This window comes from Sparus aurata, chromosome 6 (assembly GCF_900880675.1).
Source record: "Sparus aurata chromosome 6, fSpaAur1.1, whole genome shotgun sequence".
NCBI classification, from domain to species: Eukaryota; Metazoa; Chordata; class Actinopteri; order Spariformes; family Sparidae; genus Sparus; species Sparus aurata.
Genome location: NC_044192.1, coordinates 534,433 through 551,995, shown reverse-complemented (window position 1 = coordinate 551,995; position 17,563 = coordinate 534,433). Strand labels below are relative to the sequence as shown.

At 46.8% G+C, this 17,563-nt stretch overlaps 1 protein-coding gene across 1 annotated transcript in view; it reads left to right on the top strand.

Moving 5' to 3' along the window:
• Positions 1-13,258, top strand: part of grm7 (glutamate metabotropic receptor 7) — a 104,988-nt gene extending 91,730 nt beyond the window's left edge. The window contains exon 8 of the mRNA XM_030418891.1: positions 13,181-13,258. Coding sequence (XP_030274751.1) covers positions 13,181-13,243 — 63 coding nt within the window. The 3' untranslated portion in view covers positions 13,244-13,258. The remainder of the gene's footprint in view (positions 1-13,180) is intronic.
• Positions 13,259-17,563: the final 4,305 nt, after the last annotated feature.

Below are 17,563 nucleotides of genomic sequence, written 5' to 3'. Positions count from 1 at the left end.
CAGGATGGAGGGAAGGAGGGATGGATGGATGTACATGATGGATGATGTACAGGATGGATGGATGATGTACAGGATGGATGATGTACAGGATGGATGGATGATGTACAGGATGGAGGGAAGGAGGGATGGATGGATGTACATGATGGATGATGTACAGGATGGATGGATGATGTACAGGATGGATGATGTACAGGATGGATGGATGATGTACAGGATGGATGATGTACAGGATGGATGGATGTACAGGATGGATGGATGATGTACAGGATGGAGGGAAGGAGGGATGGATGGATGTACATGATGGATGATGTACAGGATGGATGGATGATGTACAGGATGGATGGATGATGTACAGGATGGATGATGTACAGGATGGATGGATGATGTACAGGATGGATGATGTACAGGATGGATGGATGTACAGGATGGATGGATGATGTACAGGATGGAGGGAAGGAGGGATGGATGGATGTACATGATGGATGATGTACAGGATGGATGGATGATGTACAGGATGGATGATGTACAGGATGGATGGATGATGTACAGGATGGAGGGAAGGAGGGATGGATGGATGATGTACAGGATGGAGGGATGATGTACAGGATGGATGATGTACAGGATGGAGGGATGGATGGATGATGTACAGGATGGATGATGTACAGGATGGAGGGATGGATGGATGATGTACAGGATGGATGATGTACAGGATGGATGGATGGATGATGTACAGGAGGGATGATGTACAGGATGGAGGGATGGATGGATGATGTACAGGATGGAGGAATGATGTACAGGATGGGTGATGTACAGGATGGAGGAATGATGTACAGGATGGATGGATGGATGATGTACAGGATGGATGATGTACAGGATGGATGGATGATGTACAGGATGGAGGGATGATGTACAGGATGGAGGAATGATGTACAGGATGGATGATGTACAGGATGGAGGAATGATGTACAGGATGGATGGATGGATGATGTACAGGATGGATGATGTACAGGATGGATGATGTACAGGACGGAGGGATGATGTACAGGATGGAGGAATGATGTACAGGATGGATGATGTACAGGACGGAGGGATGGAGGGATGAATCATTGGATGTCAGTCTGTCATGTTTGCATGAATCTTTTGTTCTACAGAAACAAAACTAAACATTTGTCAGCTAACAGCTTCTTGAATCTGAGCATTAGATGTTCAGTGAAATATCTTTGGCACAGTTTCTCTCTGGGCTTTTGTTTGTTGTCGTTACAGAGTTCACGCTCCAGTCCACATATATTATCATGCTGTCTTCTCACAGTTATCATGTTATCTTAAAGCATCTTTAGACACAAAGTGCAGGTTTGAGAACTCGTGACACAAACTCAACACAGGGTCACGTCCTCACATCACATCGACTGAAGAGGTCGGTCGGCAGCGGCTGTCAGTGATGACAGAGGTCAGGAACATTTTCAAAGCTTTATTTATTCAGGGAGAGTTCACAGAGAGCAACACTCTCCTTTCAGGAACGCATCAACATTCACCTCGTGACACCAAACACGATCCTGAGGAGGTCCCATGTGACCGCTCGTCCCCAGAGGAGTCAACAGTCCTCACAGTCTGTCCTCCAGGAGACGTTCAGGTACCTGTGTACAAACTGACTCTGGTTGAAGTAGAAGTACTGATTCAACCTGTTTACTCCAGTAAAGTAATAGATTACAGGCTCTGACATCAGAGTATCAGAGTAAAAAGTCTCCCTCTGAAGGACATTTGTGCTCAAAGCTAACTGAAGCTCACGTCATATTAATAGAATTCAAGGACTATTAAAGGTAAAGGTAGAATCAGTAGGATTTGTCCCAGCTGTTCCTGAACGATACATGAAACATCTACTGGAGTACAGTAACTAAGTATTTGTACTCTGTTACTTCCTCTGTCAGTCCCGTAATAACAGGAGCAGATAAAGCTGACGTCAGTGAGTCTTGTTCGTCTTCTCGTCTCGTCTGTTTGATTATGATCCGCAGGAAATATCATCACGACAACAATCATTTTAAAAACAAGAGAACAAAGTAACTCTCTGTTACGCTTCAATTACAAATCGCCAACAAATCACAATGTGGCAAAGCTCCACGTCGAGCAGAGCGTCGATGCTAACGGCTGACGATCTGTGTTGTGTCCCAGTTCATCAGCCTGAGGCCGATAATCTCATTTCCATCCGTGCAGACGGAGGAAGCCTTTGATATGAAACTCAACGATCACATTCTGCAGTGGAATGACACAGATATGAAAAGGCAGTCGTGATGTTCCTGTTTTGTTTTACAAGTGCTGGAATCCAGATGAAACGTAACGCGCATGTTGTTGGTGAGCTGATGGTCTCATCGCTGCGTTTCACCTCAGGCTGTTTGTTCCTGATGGATCCATTACGCCGTGTTGACTTAATAAAGGACAGCAGCTGCACTCCTCAGGTGTTACGTTGTGTGTTAGCGTGTCGCTCCTCAGAGAGGATTGTGTTGTTGTTGTTGGTTTCAGCAGGTTATTAAAGACTCCACACAATTAGTGCAGCTGGATTTTGCTGTAATGTGAAAAAAGTTTTTCGGAAACTTGTTGGAAAGTTTAAAGGTTCTCACCATAATTGCATGACCTTTACATCTTATCACAGTTTTTGGGAAACTATGGCTAAATGAAATGAGTCTGTGTGAAAGTTAATCTGCTGAGCAGCTTTAATAAGCTTCAGCCAAACTCCAGCAGGCTGCAGGTAAATAATGAGTCTGCAGCTCCTCAGCTGCTTCCTGCTGCCACCAGCTGCTCCGCTGGGTTGGTCAGGATCCTTCAATGTCCCTGTTTTATACTTTGTTACAAACAGCAAATAGTTTCCTTTACTTGTTACAACTACAGACACACAACACAGCTACAGACACACAGCTACAGACACACAACACAGCTACACACACACAGCTACAGACACACAGCTACAGACACACAACACAGCTACAGACACACAACACAGCTACAGACACACACAGCTACAGACACACACACAGCTACAGACACACACAGCTACAGACACACACAGCTACAGACACACACAGCTACAGACACACACACAGCTACAGACACACACAGCTACAGACACACAGCTACAGACACACAGCTACAGACACACAGCTACAGACACACACAGCTACAGACACACACACAGCTACAGACACACACAGCTACAGACACACACACAGCTACAGACACACAGCTACAGACACACACAGCTACAGACACACAGCTACAGACACACACAGCTACAGACACACAGCTACAGACACACACAGCTACAGACACACACAGCTACAGACACACAACACAGCTACAGACACACAGCTACAGACACACAGCTACAGACACACACAGCTACAGACACACACAGCTACAGACACACAGCTACAGACACACACAGCTACAGACACACAACACAGCTACACACACAGCTACAGACACACAACACAGCTACACACACACAGCTACAGACACACAGCTACAGACACACAGCTACAGACACACACAGCTACAGACACACAACACAGCTACACACACAGCTACAGACACACAACACAGCTACACACACACAGCTACAGACACACAACACAGCTACAGACACACAGCTACAGACACACACAGCTACAGACACACACAGCTACAGACACACACAGCTACAGAGACACACAACTACAGACACACACAGCTACAGACACACACAACTACAGACACACACAGCTACACACACACAGCTACAGACACACACAGCTACAGACACACAACACAGCTACAGACACACACAGCTACAGACACACACAGCTACAGACACACAACACAGCTACAGACACACAGCTACAGACACACAACACAGCTACACACACACAGCTACAGACACACAACACAGCTACAGACACACAGCTACAGACACACACAGCTACAGACACACACAGCTACAGAGACACACAACTACAGACACACACAGCTACAGACACACACAACTACAGACACACAGCTACAGACACACACAGCTACAGACACACAGCTACAGACACACACAGCTACACACACACAGCTACAGACACACAGCTACAGACACACACACAGCTACACACACACAGCTACAGACACACAGCTACAGACACACAGCTACACACACACACAGCTACAGACACACACAGCTACACACACACACAGCTACAGACACACACACAGCTACAGACACACAGCTACAACACAGCTACAGACACACACAGCTACAGACACACACAGCTACAGACACACACAGCTACAGACACACACAGCTACAGACACACACACAGCTACAGACACACAGCTACAGACACACACAGCTACAGACACACAGCTACAGACACACACAGCTACAGACACACACAGCTACACACACACACAGCTACAGACACACACAGCTACAGACACACACAGCTACACACACACACAGCTACAGACACACAGTGCTTTCAGTCATGAATGGAAGTTAATCTCATAGTTTCTCACACATTTGACGTCTGTTGTTCTGAATCATTGTCAGTGTGCTGTTTCCGTCTGTAGCTGTGAGGTATCAGTACAGACTGAGCTTTCTATCTGAGGTCTTTAATTTGAATGTAAGCGTTTTAAATGGAAGAGAAACTTGTATAAACTGAGTGTAAGAACACAGACGATTGTTGCTGTCTTGGTTTGACTGGAGCGCTGAAGGACGTCGCTGGCTGAGAGTCGACTGCTGTGACGACTTTAACAAACTGAACTCAGAGTCGAGAAACGAACGAGACAAACTGTACAGATGTGTAAGAAGAGAAAGTGTCATCGGGCTCACACTGTGATGATGAATGAACTTGTTCATTGTTAACCAGCAGAGGGAATTTAAACTGGGTTTTGATGAAGTACAAATATCCTTTTAATGCCAAGTTGTCAGTGATTGAAGTTCTGGTTCTGAGCTGTAAACCCGGCCAGAGGAGGAGATTAGGATGGTTCTGCCGTCCTTCGTCCCTGAGGAGGACTGAGTGTTATCACAGGTGAGAGTCCGGCCGACACCGCGAGCTCCGGGCTCTGATCTCTGGCACAGTCGTCAGGACTAAGCCTCTGTGCTCGGCGCCCAGCGTTAAAGAGATGGACTGAGGTAAGCCCGTCTGACGGACTCGTGTCCCGTCCACAGGGAGGCTCGTCAGCCTGAACTGCTGCAGGCCACAGAGGCAGCCGATAAGCTCCCAGCCTCTGAGCTGCCTAACAGGCCTGAAGGGAATCCTGCAGCCTTATAAGACCGACCCGCTGCAGCAGAACATCAGAACAACTCTCACGTTTATCTGTGACCAAAACAGGGAAAGTGTTTCAGACAGTTTCTCTTTGGAGTCGCAGAAACACAAGCGAGATGATTTCAACGAGTTTCTCTGCAGCCGACTGAACTGAAGGAGACGTTTCACTGAGACGTCATCACGAGGCCGAAATGAAGGACTGACTGTTAATAACTCACCTGATTCTTGGTTATTAAACTGTTTGTCAGTAAAAAAAACTAATTGTAACTATAAAATGTCTGTAAATGAACAAACTATAAGATAAAACATTTAGCAGAATTGTTCCAGAGCTGAAAGAAATTCAGTTCACTGACCTGCAGAAGATTCCTGTCATTTAATTAATGATAATTATATAAATGAGCAGCTGTTTAACAACTGCTTATTGGAAAACAGCAGATTATGATAATATTTGGGTTTTTCTTTCTTTATACATTTGGAGGTAATTACTCAGGTAATTTAAAATGTATTACTTGGTTATTATCACCTATTTATGCAGGTGATGAATCTCTTTAAAGTGAAACTCTCTCCAAAATGCAACCGAGGCTTTTTTAGTGACTGTGTACGAGTCAAACCTTCATGTAAAAGCATCATTACGATAAAAGAGGCACTTTTAAGATTTACTGTATTTTCGTTTTCGTGTCAAACTCATTTTCAGTGGGAGTGCTACGGGCACTTTCACGCTAGCATCAAAATCTCTATTTGTAAAACAGTTAACATTAACATTTTAAAGTTCACATCTTGTCACAAACTCTTTATTGCCACAATAACAGAACATAAAGAAGAATTACTGTCACGTTATTTGAAAATAAAAGCAGATGTTCCACTAAGAAATTCTGAACATAACTGATGTTGTTTGTAAAGATGTGTCTAATTAAAAAGCCGTGTAGATACGAGAGTAAAGGTCAGTCGTCTGATACTGAGGAGGAGTCGAGTCTGCAAAGGAAAAGGAAGATAAAGGAGCGCTCAGAGAAAGCAGGAGGCCGATAAGAGATCTGCAGGGAGGCTGCAGATAAAGCAGGAAAGTACAGAGTGATCTTCTGTGGAGTAAATTGGGAGACTGGGGAGAAAAAAGAAGGAAAGCACAGCAGGATCTGTGGTGAGAGGAAATAAAAGAGAGAGGATGGAGGAGAAGAGAATGGCAGGGAGACAAAGAGAAAGCGAGAGGACAACAGAGAACAAGACAGCCACAGATTGGACGAGGACGGATGGACGAGGACGCGTCTGAAAGGTTTTCAGGTGATTTCAAGGATTTTTCCTTCGAGCAGTGAAGGAGGAGAGAGAGCTCCTGTTTTATTCCAACTCTTCTGTGTTAGCTAACATCAGGCAGCATCAACAAGTAATTCACACCTCACAGAAGTTAAAAAAACAAACAAAACCCTGAAAAAATAAAACGGAAGACGAGAAAAGAGCTTCAAGTTCTGAAGCAGGATCTGTGTTTCTCTCTCCATCCAGAACATGTGAAAGACAACACAGCTAGCTCAGCGTTAGCTTGAACCCGCCCTACTCCACCTCTGATTGGCTGTCTTTGCTGGCTTCGCTCTCTGGTTGATTCTGGTTCTGTTGCGGTTCTGATGTGGCAGTTCAGGAGCTGTAGTCTCCTCATGGCGACCTCGTCGCTGCTGCTGGTCGGCTAACGAGCCCAGAGACTCTGCAGCTATGACGTGAAGTGTTCAGTGTGTTTGCTACAGTTCACAATCAGCCGGACACCAAAACAAACCACAAGAACAGCAGAGACACAAGCCATCAACACCTGACAACACACTGAACACAGGTAGGAAACAGCGAGCTACAGGACGAGGACGACGGCGACGCTGCCGCTTCTCTCGACTTCTACTGTCAAACAACGTGTTGCTAAATAAGCTCAGACCAGCAGCACCACGACTCTGTCCAGGCTTCATCATATAGACATGATAAACAGGTCGCACAGGGAAGAAATCAACATGATCGTTGTGTTCAGTGACTCTGCACATCCACAGACCGACACACAGACTCAGCCAGCGTCGTTTCTTCCTCCACATGTTAGAGATACTTTAACATTAACCAGAGACTGAGGGAAGAAAACCAGCGAGCGAGCAAAGACCCGCATGTTTCTGAGTCTGTAAGCTGCAGGGATGGGCGTGTGTGTGTGTGTGTGTGTGTGTGTGTGTGTGTGTGTGTGTGTGTTGACGTCAGCAGGCAGCCAGCAGCTGAGTGGAGCTCTGACATCCTGGCCTTTGCTGCTTGTCATTACCTACCTGGCCCGAGACGAGCAGAATACAAATGAGGAGAAAGGAAGAAGCTGCTCGCTCTGCGCACACACACACACACACACACACACACACACACAATAAGCAAACACACATACACATGCGTGGACACACTGAAGCGCCTAACTCACACATGCAAACACACACACAGCGAGGCAGACAGCAAAGCAGGCATGACAGGAGAAAAGAGGGAGAGAAGACATGAAGGAAAGGGAGGAGTGATGCAATGAAGGTAGGAGGGAAGAGAGGGAGGAGGAGAGGGAGGGAGGGAGGGTGAGGAGGAGAGGGAGGAGGAGAGGGGGGGAGAGGGAGGGAGGAGAGGGAGGAGAGGGGAGGGAGGAGGAGAGGGAGGAGGAGAGGGGAGGGAGGGTGAGGAGAGGGAGGAGGAGAGGGAGGAGGAGAGGGAGGAGAGGGAGGAGGATGTGAAGGAGGCTGTTGATGTGTTCAAGAGGCCAGCGTGAGGAAGACGAGGAGCAAAACACAAAGAGAAGGAAGAGAAGATCCTCCCACGCAATCGGAGTGCAACACTGAGAGAAACTGACACTAATGAACCGAACGTGCACACACACACACACACACACACATACACACACACACACACACACACACACACATACACACACATACACAAACACACACACATACACATACACACACACACATACACACATACACATACACACACATACACACACACATACACATACACACACACACACATACACACATACACATACACACACATACACACACACATACACATACACACACACACACATACATACACACATACACACACACACACATACACACACACATACACATACACACACACACACATACGTGCACACACATACACACACATACACACACATACACACACACACATACACACATACACATACACACACATACACACACACATACACATACACACACACACACACACATACACACATACACACACACATACGTGCACACACGAGCAAAACATTAAAGCCAAATGTAGAGGAAGTCACGAGTTATAATAAAGGTGATTTAGATATTAGATAAATATAATATATTATAATTGTTGTTGTTGCTGATTGTGCAGCTACAACATGTCACAGCTCCGTGTGTGACTGTGTGTTCGGGGACTTGGCTGGAACAGCCAGTAATAATTTGTAATGATTGTAATATTTAATAAAAGTTCAGCCTGAGTATCTGCGTCAGCGCTGGAGAAAGTTCTGTCTGCTGGCATCATGAGAACATCAGAACACGTGCTCCATCCTGTCAGGCTGCTTCCTCTGTGACTGTCAGTTAACTCTCCACGTTATAAACTCTGATGAGATTCTCTGAGTAGAAATGACACAAATAAACTCGGTTTAGATTTTGAGTTTTGCAGTGAACCAATCACAGTCGTCTCTGGCGGCTAACAGCTGCTAGCCTGCTACCGTTAGCGACCAGGTTAGTGTGAGTTACCTGACATGTGGCTCGTTAGCTCGTTATTAAGAACAATAACTCTGATATGAGATAATCACTCCGGTGAGAAGACATGAATGTAGAATAAATAAATAAAGTTTGTTCTGAGTGACGAGCGGTTCGTCTGTTCAGCTCAGTTATCACGCCGTTATCCGTCACAACACGTCGTCTCTGCTTCGTTTGAGGGTTTGAAGCTGAACTGCTGTGAAACAGGAGTTATGACTTACTGAATATCACAATCACAGCCTCATTATCTGTTCGCTGCACGTACATATGTTTTTAATGTTCCTCCTGAAGTTTCCTGAACATTATTTTCTGTACAAAAATTAACTTTTTAAGTCGAACACAAACACAAAGTGTGTGCGTGCTTCAGTGCAGCTGCTGTAATATCCAATAATGCAGAGGGATTAGCTCTGTGTGCTTAACAGGCTCCATTCTCACACTGATAAAAGCTGTTTGCTTTACCCTGAAAAGGGATTTGCTGTATCTAAATGTAACAGAGGTGTATGGTGTGTACTCTCTGATGTGAATGCGGTGGCAGACCCATTCAGGATTTAGTGCTGAGGGTCCCGAGCGGCTCGCGGCGCCGACAGTACAACAGAAAGGTGAGATGTGTTTATCAGCCTCACACAGCTGAGACCCAGAATCCTCCCTCAGATCAACAGAATCTCAAGTTCACTCCGTTTATTTCTCTCGTGTTTCCCTGAACGGGTCTTTTTATCAAACCAAACGTTTCCACTCAGTTTTATGAGTTCAGTTTGAGACAGTCAGTGTGTTTGGTTAAAGGTTAATAAAGACATTTGTCACAGTGAACTGTGAATATTTAACCAAGACGATGATCCGACCCGAACCGAGCACTTAAACAGAACCGCTGAAAGGTTCAGTGAAACTTCAGCTCCCTGATGTTGCAGAAACACTCAGGAAACATTTTACAGATACGTAAAATAAAACTTCTCCCTCGCTGTGTATTATAATATATATTTGTTGTTTCCCTCGAAAACACGTTTGCGTTTGTACATGAGTTCCAGGAGACGGACGGGTCGGATGTGACTGTGATTAAATGATAAAATGTGTAACTGCTGAATATTTAAATCCCTCGACACGCTGACAGGATGAGATCAGTGTCCTCTTACACATCCAGAACCACGAGAGTCCAGATGACCCGTCCTCCTGACACATCCAGAACCACAAGAATCCAGATGACCCGTCCTCCTGACACATCCAGAACCACGAGAGTCCAGATGACCCGTCCTCCTGACACATCCAGAACCACAAGAATCCAGATGACCCGTCCTCCTGACACATCCAGAACCACGAGAGTCCAGATGACCCATCCTCCTGACACATCCAGAACCACAAGAATCCAGATGACCCGTCCTCCTGACACATCCAGAACCACGAGAGTCCAGATGACCCGTCCTCCTACACATCCAGAACCACAAGAGTCCAGATGACCCGTCCTCCTGACACATCCAGAACCACAAGAATCCAGATGACCCGTCCTCCTGACACATCCAGAACCACGAGAGTCCAGATGACCCGTCCTCCTACACATCCAGAACCACGAGAGTCCAGATGACCCGTCCTCCTGACACATCCAGAACCACGAGAGTCCAGATGACCCGTCCTCCTACACATCCAGAACCACGAGAGTCCAGATGACCCGTCCTCCTGACACATCCAGAACCACGAGAGTCCAGATGACCCGTCCTCCTGACACATCCAGAACCACAAGAATCCAGATGACCCGTCCTCCTGACACATCCAGAACCACGAGAGTCCAGATGACCCGTCCTCCTGACACATCCAGAACCACGAGAGTCCAGATGACCCGTCCTCCTGACACATCCAGAACCACAAGAATCCAGATGACCCGTCCTCCTGACACATCCAGAACCACGAGAGTCCAGATGACCCGTCCTCCTACACATCCAGAACCACGAGAGTCCAGATGACCCGTCCTCCTGACACATCCAGAACCACGAGAGTCCAGATGACCCGTCCTCCTACACATCCAGAACCACGAGAGTCCAGATGACCCGTCCTCCTGACACATCCAGAACCACGAGAGTCCAGATGACCCGTCCTCCTGACACATCCAGAACCACAAGAATCCAGATGACCCGTCCTCCTGACACATCCAGAACCACGAGAGTCCAGATGACCCGTCCTCCTACACATCCAGAACCACGAGAGTCCAGATGACCCGTCCTCCTGACACATCCAGAACCACGAGAGTCCAGATGACCCGTCCTCCTGACACATCCAGAACCACAAGAGTCCAGATGACCCGTCCTCCTGACACATCCAGAGCTCAATCAGCTCTTTAAAGTTAAAAGATAAATTCATTTGCCTCTGGAGAGTTTCCTTCATCCTGTCAGCTTTATAGAGACAGCTTTTACTTCTGCTGCTTTAGGGCTGCAGTGACATCACAGTGACATCACAGTGACATCACAGTGAACATCACAGTGACATCACAGTGACATCACAGTGACATCACAGTGAACATCACAGTGACATCACAGTGCACATGGACACGACTGAAACAGAACCGGAGCCGAGATCAGTGACTGACGGACAGTGAAGAGGAGCTCAGAGAGCAGGACAGGAAACAGCTGCTCTCTGTGATGTCACTGTTCTCTGTGATGTCACTGTGATGTCACTGTTCTCTGTGATGTCACTGTTCTCTGTGATGTCTCTGTGATGTCACTGTTCTCTGTGATGTCACTGCTCTCTGTGATGTCACTGTTCTCTGTGATGTCACTGCTCTCTTTGATGTCACTGTTCTCTGTGATGTCACTGCTCTCTGTGATGTCACTGCTCTCTGTGATGTCACTGCTCTCTGTGATGTCACTGTTCTCTGTGATGTCACTGCTCTCTTTGATGTCACTGCTCTCTGTGATGTCACTGTTCTCTGTGATGTCACTGCTCTCTGTGATGTCACTGTTCTCTGTGATGTCACTGTTCTCTGTGATGTCACTGTTCTCTGTGACTGTTCTGGTTAATAAATGTAAATAATATTTAGTTTGTGATGACAGTTTAGTTATGAAATAATAATAATCTCCTCTGTGATCGTCGGTGAAATCGAAGCCTGTCTGTTCCTGTCAGTGTTTCACAATAAAGGCCTTGTTAAGAAGCCACTCTGTGCAGCTAAGCTACAGCTAATCCTGGTTGGTGCTAACTAGCTGCATGCTGCTGGCTCTCTACCTGCACCTGAGACATGCTGGTTCTCATGCTGCCTGCACCAGTTCTCCTGCGGGTCCCGTCACTTCGCGGGGAACGAGACACGTTGTCTTTAAAACACAGAAACAAACCCGCTGCTCTCTTCCTGCTGCCGTCACGTCAGCCACACGCCTGTGTGTAAACAGGAAGTGGTCTGTCATCATCAGCGGCGGGTTGGAATGGAGACTTCTTGCTTCCTGTGATGTCCTGCATGTGTTCGTGGGTCGTCTCATGCATAGAGATGTAAAGTCAGAATCGACTGTGATATGTTGGAGCGTCATGAATAAATCAGCAGAGGGAAAGTGTTTTCTTCAACACACAGAACATCTCATCTCCCAGGAGAGTCGTACATCTCCTTATGCAAAGAGCCAAGGTCAACCAGCAGAGGCTGTTCTTCTTATTAAGGCGTAAACTGCCAGCGTCCAACGTGATTTAACTGAATGTAACCAGGTACATGCAGTGGTACACAGAGGAGGAGGAGGAGGAGGAGAGGAGGAGCATATTTGCAATGCTAATATCATTTCTTTATGCAGGATGCGTTTTATAGCATCCATTAATGTTTGTGTGTTCCACGGGCCTCTCCTCCTCCACCTCCTCCTCCTCCTCCTCCTCCTCCTCGCTCCCTGCTTGTCATCACTTCCTGTTTGTTGTCTCCTCCTCGTCATGTTTTATGACTTCACTCCCACAACAATCACCTCCTGTTTGGCTGCTCTGTGGGCAGTACCGTCCGTCTGCTCGGTCCAGATAGAACATCTTAAGAACTGGTTGATGGACTGGATGCTGGTGGCTGCCGGTGCCGACCGGCACATCAGGAGCAGTTTGGGGTTCAGTAACTTGCCTAAGGGCACTTCAACAGGCAGACCAGGGGAATTTCCCGTTGTGTCTGAAATGTCTTCCTTTTAAATGTGCTCCAGATATTCATGTTCCCCTCAGGATGAAGATAATAACCTGAGTGATCCTGTGACTGAAGAACGACGTCACACGTTGCACCTGTAGATCAGAATGAGCGCTGCAGCTGAGGGTTCATTCAGTCATGTGACAGCTGGAGGCTGAAACAGTGAGCGCACGTTTGACTCTACGATTCTACGTTTGTTGTAATGAAACATTGAGTTTTAATTGGTCTGTGTTTTGCAGAAACATAGTTTTCTATTATTTATTGGAGTCGTTTTTGTGGAACGCTTCCTCTCCGATCTCTGATCTCTGAAAGCTGTGTGGGTCAGGGAAAGGTGAGGGAACACCTGCACCTGTGTGTGTGTGTGTGTGTGTGTGTGTGTGTGTGTGTGGGTGTGTGTGTGTGTGTGTGTGTGTGTGTGTGTGTGTGTGCGTGCGTGCGTGTGTTGTAGTACACTCTTTGTGAGCAGCTTCCATGTAAATATGAATGAAGGTAATATTTCCCTTTTTCTAATGTTTGAGTTTCTTTAGTAAAGTCATAAAATATCAAGTTGAACAAACATTTCAGAGGTTTTCTCTGCTGTTAAACACAGTGTAGACAACAGCAGGGTCAATACGATGACATCAGAATGGTTCACTTTTCTAAAGCTGATTAATAATTATTGATTAGCTGCTAGCTCGTTAGCAGGCTGATGTTCGTATGTAGCTGTAAGTTCCTCTCAGTCGTGATCAGAGCTCTGACTTCATTCTGATCAACAGAAGTGATGAAAGTTAATTTGTGCTGAAACTTTTCTCTTCACAGTCACATTATTAATGAGCTCATGATCAATTCACCTGATCAGTGAATAATCATTCAGAGTGAAGTGAGACTTTAAATACAGTCACAGAAAACAAATCTCACGTCTCTGCATGCTCGTCTTTTATCTTGTTACACAGTGTGTTGACCTCTCAGGGCCACCGTACTGAACACACACACACACACACACACACACACAGAGATACACACACACACAGAGATACACACACACACACACACACACACACACACAGACACAGATATACACACAGATACACACACACACAGAGATACACACACACACACACACACACACACACACACAGACACAGATATACACACACACACACACACACACAGAGATACACACACACACAGAGATACACACACACACACACACACACACACACACACAGACACAGATATACACACAGATACACACACACACAGATACACACACTGCAGCTGTGGTCTGAGGTGGTTCTTATTATCAGAGCCCAGGTGAGGACCTGACCCGGTGTCGGGCCCAGCTGTGCAGCAGCCTCACAGAGATCACTCATTACTCACTGAGGAGAGTGTGACGCTCCGTCTGCTCGCTCTCTGTGTTCTCAGGATGTTTCTGAGTGCTTTAAACTGTTGGACAGCTTTCTTGTTTCTCATGTCTGAAGAACGATGAGATGATGAGCGGCAGACAGTTTGGAGCCACAGTGAAACAGGAAGTGTAAGAATACAGAGCAGGACGCAGCAGAGGGTCTGGGACTTACAGCACCGTCGACACCCGGCTGTGAATCCAAGAACAGGAACATGATGTTTGTAGCTTAAAGGGATATTCCAGTATAAATTTAATCCATGGTCTAAATCACCGTGAAACTGTGTTAGACTCCCTCTGGAGAGATCAAGTTAGCAGACCGCTAATTTACGGAGTTTTATCAACCTCAGAAACGACCGCACGACAACAATACACTGCAGTAAATGGATCCAAATATAAACCACCACCAAAAAGCCACAAATAATGCTCAGAACAGCACCAAACTTCAGCAACAGTACAAATAGGGTCTCAGCACATAGTCCGGGGCATCTAACCTCCGCTAGCTTAGCTGGATTTCTACTGTGAAGCTAAAAACAGATTTCAACTCTCCTCCATCAGCTTCCGGGTCGGGGAAGTCCCGACGCGACGATTACCGAGTGCGGTTAGAAATGCTCAATTCCGTTCTTTTCCCTGTCCGCTCTCGATAATAACTGTTATAAACTGGCAGGTAAGACACATATGAACTTTGATTGCTTTTCCATGGAGTCATAATCAGACATTTTCATCCATGAGCCGCGGAACTCTACTGCACTCGGTAATCGACTCGTCGGGACTTCCCGTCAACAGGAAGCTGCTGCAGAAGAGTGGTAAATTTAGTCAGCTTTTCAGTAGAAATCCAGCTAAGCTAGCGGAGGTTAGATGCCCCGGACTATGTGCTGAGACCCTATTTGTACTGTTGCTGAAGTTTGGTGCTGTTCTGAGCATTATTTGTGGCTTTTTGGTGGCGGTTTATATTTGGATCCATTTACTGCAGTGTATTGTTGTCGTGCGGTCGTTTCTGAGGTTGATAAAACTCCGTTAATTAGCGGTCTGCTAACTTGATCTCTCCAGAGGGAGTCTAACACAGTTTCATGGTGATTTAGACCATGGATTAAACTTACACCGGAATATACCTTTAAGAGGGAAGAAAATTCAGTAAGAGGACGAAGACGTGGCGGCTAAGTGAAGAGTAGATGCTGATGTAAGAGATGAATGAAGTCAGAGACGAAGACGAGCAGACAGACAGACAGACAGGCAGTCAGTGACCTTTTGACTCCGAGGCGTCTGTCTGCAGTCAGAAGTCACTCCAAAGTCGACTTCTGACTCCGTCGATCTCCAGCTGCTCACCAGCACAGACGCTGACAGCAGAGAGGTCGCGAACACATCCAGAACTTTATTCTGTCTTTAGATCCGAGCTGCTGTCTGGTCGACACGATCTGATCAGCTGAATAAGCAATGATTTAAAATCACACGGTGTGGAGCGGGCCGAGCTGACTGGTGCTGGTGTCAGTATATTTAAACAACTTCAGTTGTTGTTATAAATGCTCACACTGAACAACAAAGTCCAACAGGACAACATGTTCGACCTCTATCACACTGAGATGGCTGATCAATAATCATCAGTCAGGTGATTTAGTGGCTCAGTGGGTAAAGACAAAGTTCTTTAACCCGGAGTAGACGGACCTCCTCAGAGATCAGAACACATCCAGAACACCTGAGCAGAAATTATATAAACCAATCAACTGATTAATTAATATGAAGCTTTTTGTCTGATCTAAATTTCATCCCACTGACGGTTAAAGTATAAATAAAGGCTGAAGCACAGAGGAGAGATCAGCTCCTGCTGCACCGCTGATGACCCGACACGAGGGTCCGCTGGTGTCACATCGACCCGCCGACACCGTTTAATCACGTTAAACAGCCCGTCAACATCAACCCCGACTTCCTCTAACCGAGGGGTATTGATTATGTGTCTGTGTGTGTGTGTGTGTGTGTGTGTGTGTGTGTGTGTGTGTGTGTGTGTGTGTGTGTGATACAGTGGTAGACATGTGGTGGACTCTCTGGTGTCTCACCTGATGTAGATAATGAGCTCAGTTTACAGCAAGACACACACACACACACACACACACACACACACACACACACACACACCAGTGTGGACAGTCATCTTCACACACATTATTACTTTCTTAATGATATTTTTAAATGACCTGCCAGCAGAGGAGTTACTGATGTTCATCACTCCCTCCACCTCCCTCCCTCCTCACTCCTCCACCTCCATCACTCCCTCACCTCCATCACTCCCTCACCTCCATCACTCCTCACCTCCATCACTCCCTCACCTCCATCACTCCCTCACCTCCATCACTCCTCCACCTCCATCACTCCCTCACCTCCATCACTCCCTCCACCTCCATCACTCCTTCACCTCCATCACTCCTCCACCTCCATCACTCCTCCACCTCCATCGCTCCTCCACCTCCATCACTCCTTCACCTCCATCACTCCTCCACCCCCATCACTCCCTCACCTCCAGACGACTCCTCACCTCATCAAACTACCTCCACCTCCATCACTCCCTCACCTCCATCACTACTTCACCTCCATCACTCCTCCACCTCCATCACTCCTCACCTCCATCACTCATCACTCCTCCACCTCCATCACTCCCTCACCTCCATCACTCCTCCACCTCCATCACTCCCTCACCTCCATCACTCATCACTCCTTCACCTCCATCACCTCATCACTCCTCCACCTCCCATCACTCATCACTCCTCCACCTCCATCACTCCTTCACCTCCATCACTCCCTCACCTCCATCACTCCTTCACCGCCATCGCTCCCTCACCTCCATCACTCCTTCACCCTCCATCAACTCCTCACCTCCATCACTCCTCCACCTCCATCGCTCCCTCACCTCCATCACTCCCTCACCTCCATCACTCCTCCACCTCCATCACTCCTCCACCTCCATCACTCCCTCACCTCCATCACTCCCTCAACCTCATCACTCATCACTCCATCACTGGCCATCACTCATCACTACTCTCACCTCCAT